Raw genomic sequence first — 9,103 nt, forward strand, 5'->3', positions numbered from 1 at the left:
TGGAATAGCTATTTCCATGTGCTATGGCAAGTAACAAAACAAACATAGTGGTTTTTACTAACCCCTTCAACTTCCCTAAATCTAGGATATGTGCATATAGCTCAAACAGTTCAAGTATGTTCTTTTTAGGTTAAAGATGTGAAAAAATATGTGTTTAGCAATTTCAGGGCTCCAAGTTCAATCTCAATCTCTCTCTGTGTGTGTGTGTGTGTGTAGGTGCCTGCTAAGGCCAGAAGCATCAGATACTCTTGGAGCTTGAGTTACAGGCAATTGTGAGCCACCCGATATGGATGCTGAAAATCACCTCGGCTTCTCTGCAACAACAGTATGTCCTCTTAGTCACTGAGCCATCTCTGTAGCCCCCATGGGGTTTAATCTCTTAATACTACAACCAAAATGAATATATGCTGATGCATACTTGTAATTCTAGCATTTAAGAGTCTGAGAAGAGAGGACACTAAGTTTGAGGACAGTATGTACTACCTAGCAAGAAGGAAGGGGAAAGGAGAAACAACATTAATTTTAATCTTTGTGGGCTTAGCATAAAAAAAAAAAAACCCACTAAATTTAAACACACAGATAATAGCAATGAGAAAATATTTAATCTCCCCCATTCCCCGAAACAAGGTTTCTCTGTAGCTTTGGAGCCTGTCTTGGAACTAGCTCTTGTAAACCAAGCTGTCCTCAAACAGAAATTCACTTGCCTCTGCTTCCTGAGTGCTGGGACCAAAGGTGTATGCCATCACCGCCCAGCCTTTATGGAGTTTTTTTTTTTCAAGTAAATTATTATAATGTGTTCTGGGAAAACAAGAGTGACAAAAATGACTATTACGATTATGTATAGTGTTATAATGACTACAACTTTATGAGGGTGGATCAGAACACTGAAGTCGGATTGTGGAGCACACCGTAAATCAGAGGCAAGTACATCTCTGAGTTTGAGGCCCACCTGGCCTACATATTGAATTCCAGGCCAGTTAAGAGTTACATGGTAAGACCCTGTATCACAAATCAGTGGTAGAGTACTTGTACAGCAATATGCAAACACCATGGGTTCAAGCCTTATTAATGGGAAAAGAGAAGATACACGTGGGCTATTTACTATAATAAATATGACCAGAGCCTACCCTCAAAAAAAGCCCAGAATGGAAATGTCTTTCTTACCAGTACAGCCAAGTCAGCTTGAGAGGCACCACCAATCATATTTGGGACAAAACTCTTATGGCCAGGAGCATCTAGAATTGTAAAATGCTTCTTTTCAGTTTCAAAATAGGCACGGCCTACTTCTACTGTTTTCCCCTTGTCTCGTTCTTCCTGGTTTGTGTCTAAGGCCCAAGACAAGTACCTGGAAGAATTTTAAAAAAAAAATAAATCATGATTATCATTATGTTCTTCTACTAATAAGCATGTAATAAAATGTGACACCCAGTTTCATATCCACTACTCATCTGTGTCATAAGGAAGACTAGTAAAATAAAAACAGGAAAATTAAATATGTATTGTTACTATTCAAACAGAGCTTATACATAGTCAGCTAGTCTATAAGCAAACATTCATAACACTAAACTGACAACATAGGGAGCAAGATTACTTAAATGCTGGGTATGATATTGCACATCTGTAATTCTAGTGTCAGGAAGAGAGAGGCAGGAGGACAGTGAATATTTGAGACTATCCTGAGCTACATATCAAAAATCCTCTAAGAGGGCTGGAGAGATGGCTCAGCGATTAAGAGCATTGCCTGCTCTTCCAAAGGTCCTGAGTTCATCCCAGCATGGTGGCTCACAAACATCTGTAATGAGGTCTGGTGCCCTCTTCTAGCCTGTAGGCATACATGCAAAACAGAATATTGTATACATAATAAATAAATATTAAAAAAAAATATATAAGGGCCATCCTTTCGGCAACAGAGGAGGCAAAGGAACGCCAGACTGTAGAGAGCCCATTGGCTGAATCACCTTATAAAAAAAAAAAGAAAAGAAAAAAAAAACCAAAAAACCCCAAAAATCCTCTAAGAAAGAAGAGGTGACAGAGAAAAGAAAAAACAAAGACAAGTCATAATATTAATGCTGTGTTTTGAATGAAATATCCCCAAAGTCTTGGGCATGGGCTATCTGGCCAGTAAGGTTTAGGGAGTTATAGAAGGTGTGGTTTTGTCGGAAGAGGTAAGTCACCGAAGGCAGGCTTGCACTTCAGGTTTGCTCTCAGCTTGCTTGCTCCAGCCATCATGACTGCCTGTTGCCATGCCTCCCAGCCATGATAGATTCTAATTCCTCTGGAACTATAAGCCCAAATAATTCTTCCTTCTACTGATATGCACCGGTTGTGGTGCACACCTCTAATTTCAGCATTTGGGAGTTTTGAGTTTGATGCTAGTCTGGTGTAGAGTGAGTTCCAGGACAGCCAGAGCTACACAGAGAAATTTTGTCTCAAAATAACAAAAAAAAAAAGAAATGAAGAAAAATTCTGATATTATTTCATTATGTGAGAATTATATAATTCTACATAAATTATTTCAAAACATGCATAGTAATAGCTTGTAATCTTTTTGAGTCTAATACTAATTAGGACTTTTCCCATTTGCCTGGCATGCTGGCACACCCCTTCAATCCAAGCACTTGGGAAACAGAGGCAGGTGATCCGAGTTTCTAGTATCATAAAAGTTTACTATACCAAGTTTCTCTGTTTTTTTCTTTAGCTTCTCGTTCGTATTTCTCAAGTGTCCTTTTGTCGACCATTCCAGTCAAATACCTGTGAAGGGTTAAAGACAAAGAAGTACACACTTTAGCTGCTCAGCACAGTGAGGACACTACGGAAGCGCCTGCAGGGAACCTGAGCTACACAAAAACTGCTATTTAAAAAAAGAAACTACATTCACTTATTTATGTGGAACCAGGACAGTTTGCAGCACTCTTAGTTTGAAGTCTTCCTCTTCCACCATGTGGGTTCCAGGGAATGAGTCCAGATTTGGTGACCTTTGCCCACTGAGTCATCTCACTAGCAAAAAACTCCAACTCTTTTAAAGTAAATGTACCATTTGTAGAGCTAATTTAAATATAAAACGATATCTGTATCATTTCAAATTATTAGATGAAAACAAAAGTACTTCATGGTAAAAACACTGACTGTCAACACCCTACCAAGGCAAACTCAGCTTATATCAATACTTTGTAAAATATATTGCGTAAGTAAAGAGTTAACATCATGATCCCTACAGTACAAAATATAGCTAGTTGTCTTCTGTGATATTCTTAATACAAGAAAGTATCAGTCCTGACTGAACTACAGAATACTATATGAAATAACCAGTTCACATTCTTTAAATTACTAAGGCCAAGGGCCAGAGGGGGCTCTTTTCTTCAGGAGGACCTGAGTTCAGTGCTCAGCATTCACACGAGTCAGCTCACAATCACCTGCATCTCCAACTCCAGGGGAGCCAACAGTCTTTTCTGGTATCCTGGGGACACACCCATACACATACATTTTTAAAAAGGGAAGGGGGCCTGGAGAGATGGTTCAGTGGTTAAGCGCAATTGCTGTTCTTGCAGAGGACCCAGGTTTGGTTCCCAGCACACACATGGTAGCCCACATCTACCTGCAATTATAATTCCAGGAGATCTAATACCCTCTTCTAGCCTGCTCAGATACATGCATATGCACAATACATCTAGGTACACAAATATATGCACACAAATACAAATAATTAGCCGGGCGGTGGTGGCGCACGCCTTTAATTCCAGCACTCGGGAGGCAGAGGCAGGCGGATCTCTGTGAGTTCGAGACCAGCCTGGTCTACAAGAGCTAGTTCCAGGACAGGCTCCAAAACCACAGAGAAACCCTGTCTCAAAAAAACCAAAAAAAAAAACACAAAACGAAACCAGAGGCAGGCGGATCTCTGTGAGTTGGAGGCCAGCCTGGGCTACAGAATGAGTTCCAGAACAGGCTCCAAATACACAGAGAAACCCTGTCTCAAAAAGCCAAAAACAAAAACACAAAAACAAACAAAACCCAAACAACAACAACAACAAGAAAAAAATCCAAATCCTGCATAAATCTTAACAACCTTAGTTTGGATCCCTAGAACCCAGACATAGCAGCACACATGTCTGTAATCCTCGTTCCTTTATAGGGAGCATGAAACGGGGTGGGGGGGGGGGGGGGGGGGGGGGGGGGGGAGTAGAAGGACAGCTAGTCTAACATAGACAACAACCAACAAACAAGAAGGGAGGTGAAGAATGAGAAATTCTTTTGTCCTACATAAACAACATGCCATGTATGTGCTTCCCCAACACACTTTTAAAAAGTTGTTAATAGCAGAACACATTAACAGAGGTCAGTATCTTTTCAAGTAGGTAGCTTGTATAAAATGGTAAAAATTGGGGATGGAGTGATGGCTCACTAGTGATAGCACTGGTCACACAAACCTGAGACTTGGAGTTCAAGTGAGGGAGGCGGGTCTGCCCTTTCTGTTAGTTCAGCTGCACAGTGACAGAATCCCAGAGATTAGCCAAATCAGAGAATCCTAAGTGTGACTGAGATCCTGGCTCAATGAATAAGCTAACACGAATCTTGGATCTTTGCATGTATGTAAGCACATATGTAGACCAACACACATGCATAGGCTATAGTTAAAGTGGCCTTTTCACTTGTTTTTTACACTCAGATTGTTAAGAATATCATACTGTAGGTGATTATGTAGGTAACATTGGAATGAGCGGGATGGGGCTTTGATTCCACACACTCTCACACCACCTCCTCCCCTATTTGATTAAAAAAAAGAAAAAGAAAAGTTGTGGAATGATGGCCAGACTACTTGCCTTTGATTCAATCCACATAAATTTCAGGAGCAAAAAACCAGTCCATTTGTGAGTCAAAAGCAAACTTTTGGTTTGGGAATGTAGCTCAACGGCAGAGCTCTTCTTCAGTGCTCACAGACCCTGGGTAGCAACACCAACACGAGGGGCAAATGAAAACAGGAAGCCAGGGACCAGAGATGGCTGAGTGGTTAAGAATGCTTGTTGTTCTGGCAGAGGACCCAGGTTCATTTCCAGGCACCCACACAGCGGCTCACAACCATCTGTAACTAGTTCCAGGTGATGACTTCTTTTTTTTGTTTTTCAGGACAGGGTTTCTCTCTGTAACAGCCCTGGCTGTCCTGCAACACACTCTATAGACCAGACGTGCACCACCATAACCCAGCTGACATGACTCCCTCTTCTGGCCTCTGTGGACATGAGGCATGTACATGGTGCACATAAATATTACATAAACACTAATACATATAAAATAAAAAACATATTCAACGAAAGAGAAAGTCAGCTTTCATTAATATACTTTGACTTGCCATGGTTCTCTTTTACTCCATCACCAGTCAAAAATGCCTTATAGCCAGGCATGGTGGTGCTTAACCCCTACATTTTGGAGGAAGAGGCAGGAGGATAAATTCAAGGCCAGCCAGGGCGACACAGTGAGACCCTCCCCTCCAAAACCAAAATAATTTTATTGGGGTATTTCGGAGGTAGAGTGGAAGGATCAGGAATTCTGGGTCATTCTAGACTACATACTTGAGTTTAAGGCTACCCTGTTTCCTCAAAAATAAAAACTAAATAAAACACCTAAACTACCTAACATTATTGCTTAGCTTAACTTCCCTTAAACAGACTCAGAACACTTATATTAGCTCACTGTTGGGCAAAATCAAGTGACACAAAGTCCACTTAATATTAATGTGCTGAGGGCTGGAGAGATGGCTCAGTGGTTAAGAGCACTGACTGCTCTTCCAGAGGTCCTGAGTTCAATTCCCAGCAACCATCTGTAATGAGATCTGGCACCCTCTTCTGATGTGTGGGCATACATGGAGGCAGAATGTTGTATACTTAATAAATAAATCTCTAAAAAAAAAAAAAAAAATTAATGTGCCGAATGTCTCATGTTCAGACACAAAGGACACACACACTATTCAGCTGACACTGGCAGGAGTACACTGTTTAGCTTGGTGATCCGTGACTGGGAGCTATCACAGTCACTGTCCACAACACAGAGGAGGAGCAGACCACCCAGGAAAAGATCAAAGTTCAAAGTATGGTTTCTCGTTAGTGCCAGGGATTATCTGTATATTCAAAGCCAATTAAGACTTTCTGTAATCTTGGGTACTATATTATTTTTCATAAAATTTTAATAAGGCCTGGAGAAATGGCTCAGCAGTTAAGAGCAGTTGCTACTCTTGCAGAGGACGCAGTTCTACTCCCAGCATCCACATTAGACAACTCAAAACCACCTGTAATTTTATCCCAAAGGGATTCAGCAACCTCTTCTGGCCTCCCCAGCTACCTGCATGCATAGTTGCACATGCATATATGCATATAAGACAAAAACAACACCTTCAAAAATTTGTTGTTGCTTTCCAGATGAGGTCTCATTATGTCACTCTGGCTAGCCAAGAATGTTATATATAGACAAGTCTGGCTTTGAACTCAGAGATCCACCTGCCCCCAAAATGCTGTAATTAAAGGTATGCAACAACATGTCTTGCAAAAAAATAGAGAAAAAAAGGGGGGTGGTGGTCTTGTAGAATTGGAGACAAGACCTGGAGGTTAAGAGCACTAGCTGCTCTTGCAGAGGACCTGCGTTTAATTCCCAGCACCCACATGGCAGCTCACAACATTGTTTTTAACTACAGTTCCAGGGAATCTAACGCCCTTACACAGACATACACGCAGGTAAAAACACCAATGCACATAAAAATTATTTAAAAAGTCATAGCAATCAGGTAGGAGTGGTTCACACCTTTAATCCCAGCTATTCAAGTACAAAAATCACCACCACCATGCACACAAGCACACACATATAACATGTTTTGTTTCTTAAAGATGGGTTTTAGAAACAGGGCGTCATAAGAGTTTGACAGTGATTAAAAACTGATGATCACACTAAAACAAAAATTACTTAACTGCTACCTTCTGTACAGATAATTTATTATTAAAGTTTCTAACTTGAGGTGGTGACCAGTTTTTATCTCCCTTGAATGGCAACATGAACACTTACAATGCCTGAAATTTATCCAATCAGATTAACTCTACCATTAAATAAAAGAGACTTACATTATTTGTCCTCCAATGGTTGACTTGCCTGCATCTAAAAGGAAGAACAAAAATATGGGAACATAGGTTAAAAACAACTGATATATACACAAATATAACTGGAGGGAATTTTTTGCATGTATAATCAAGTCTTGCAAAAACAACTGAACTGTAATAGAAATTTCAGGATTAAATTCTAGGGACCTTCTCCCATGTACAATGAATGAGGCTAAGATCTTCATAGGGCAATAACGACTGAGAAATACTTCCCTGAAGAAATATCTATCTGTCTGTCTGTCTGTCTGTCTCCTTGCCTGCCTGCCTGCCTGCCTGCCTGCCTGCCTGCCTGCCTACCTACCTACCTACCTACCTATGACGAAGATTCTCTGTGTAGCTCTAGCTGTCCTGGAACTATCTGTAGACCAAGGTGGCCTCAAACTCAGAGATCAGCCTGCCTCTGCCTACTGAATGTTGGGATTAAAGGCATCCCTGACTTTAGGAAACAGGATAGGCATTTCTCTACAAATTTCAAAGTTATTCTTCTCTAAAGGGAGTATGATATAGCAAAAGAGAGACAGGTCAAGCATGGTGGGATCCATCTGCAATCCTAGAAATCAGGAGGCTGAGGCAGGAAGAACAGAACAAGGGCTGGAGGACAGTCTGGATTACTACATAGTGAGGCCCTGTCTCAAGGTGGAGGGTAAACACAGAATTTACTATTTTTTTCTCACAATCTGAAAAGTCAGAAATCATATAATTAAGCAAGGTCTTGTTTGGCTAACCCAGTTACTTGGCAAATACCCAGAAGTTACTCTAAATTACTAATTTCTTATTTCATACAAAATTAAGATGAGTAGTAACAATGTTAATCCCATTAAAAGGAACATTTCAACTAAAAAGAACAAAACATGCACATTTCTTGGATACTAATTAAGTATCACAATATAGCAAACCATCACCAATGGTCTGCAGACTAATTATCCATCACACACAATGAAGCTCATTTTCCTCCAGCTTCTATGGCACTACAAAACAGTTCATCTGCCCAAACTTCAAGAACAAAACACTGGCACTTTTTTTTTTTTTTTTTTTTGGTCAGCTGAAGCAAGTTAAAAAAACATAAAAACAGCTGGGCAGTGGTGGTACATGTTTTTATTCCCAGCACTCATGAGTCAGAAAAAGAAGGTGGATCTCTGAGTTTGAAGCCAGCCTGGTCTAAAGAGCAAGTTCCAGATCAGGGCTACACAGAGAAACCTAGCCTACAAACAAACGAAGAAAGCACTTTACATGTGACCCTGCAGTCAACTCTCAGTGTGTGCATGTATACAGAACACTTTAGGTATTTCAATATTTTGACCCAGTTTCACTCAACATCTCCAAGTAGCTAAACAAAAGATGTTCCACACGCTGTCTCTTTCCAATAACGCCTGTCAGTGTTTATGCTCTATGAAGGAAACTTACCAACATGCCCAATGAACACTACGTTTACATGTTCTTTCTTAGGAGCACCTGGTGGTGCCACCACAGACTTAGGTTTTGGTATTTCTTCTTCCTCCTCCATCATTTCTTGGGCATTTTCCTCTGGTGGCCTTCCATCTCCTGAGGAGCCACCCCCTGGCTCTGCTTCAATTATTTCTTCTTTGTGCTCCCATGATTCTTCTGCAGACATTTCTGTCTCTCCATTTTCTACTGAAGAAAAGTATTTTAACTCAATGTCATGAACAATACCTGCCTGCATTTTAAACAGTCTTTAAAGTGGCAAATATAAGTTGCTTAGGCCCCTCTCCTGACACCCATGACACAGACAGAGATGGATGGATTTTCAAGCTGGCCTCATTCCTGACAGCAGAGAGCTGGAGCCTATACCATAACACACAGCTATACTAGCATGGTGTCATTTCCTAAGGACAGACTACAAGTTAACAAAAAAGCCCAACCCCACTTATTCCAGTATCAAGATGCCCTGACAGCCGGGCGGTGGTGGCGCATGCCTTTAATCCCAGCACTCGGGAGGCAGAGGCAGG

At 40.9% G+C, this 9,103-nt stretch overlaps 1 protein-coding gene across 2 annotated transcripts in view; it reads right to left on the minus strand.

Annotated features, from left to right (window-relative positions):
* Window positions 1-9,103, minus strand: part of Gspt1 (G1 to S phase transition 1) — a 38,142-nt gene that overhangs the window by 15,814 nt on the left and 13,225 nt on the right. The window contains exons 4-7 of one of the 2 annotated variants that reach the window (XM_005349322.3): window positions 8,541-8,768; window positions 7,101-7,134; window positions 2,674-2,751; window positions 1,165-1,345 (exon numbers count right to left, since the gene is read on the minus strand). In XM_005349322.3, the coding sequence (XP_005349379.1) occupies window positions 1,165-1,345; window positions 2,674-2,751; window positions 7,101-7,134; window positions 8,541-8,768 (521 nt within the window). The remainder of the gene's footprint in view (window positions 1-1,164; window positions 1,346-2,673; window positions 2,752-7,100; window positions 7,135-8,540; window positions 8,769-9,103) is intronic. The other variant, XM_005349323.3, reaches the window with a different exon arrangement.

The sequence above is a fragment of the Microtus ochrogaster genome, chromosome 7, assembly GCF_000317375.1.
Source record: "Microtus ochrogaster isolate Prairie Vole_2 chromosome 7, MicOch1.0, whole genome shotgun sequence".
NCBI classification, from domain to species: domain Eukaryota; kingdom Metazoa; phylum Chordata; class Mammalia; order Rodentia; family Cricetidae; genus Microtus; species Microtus ochrogaster.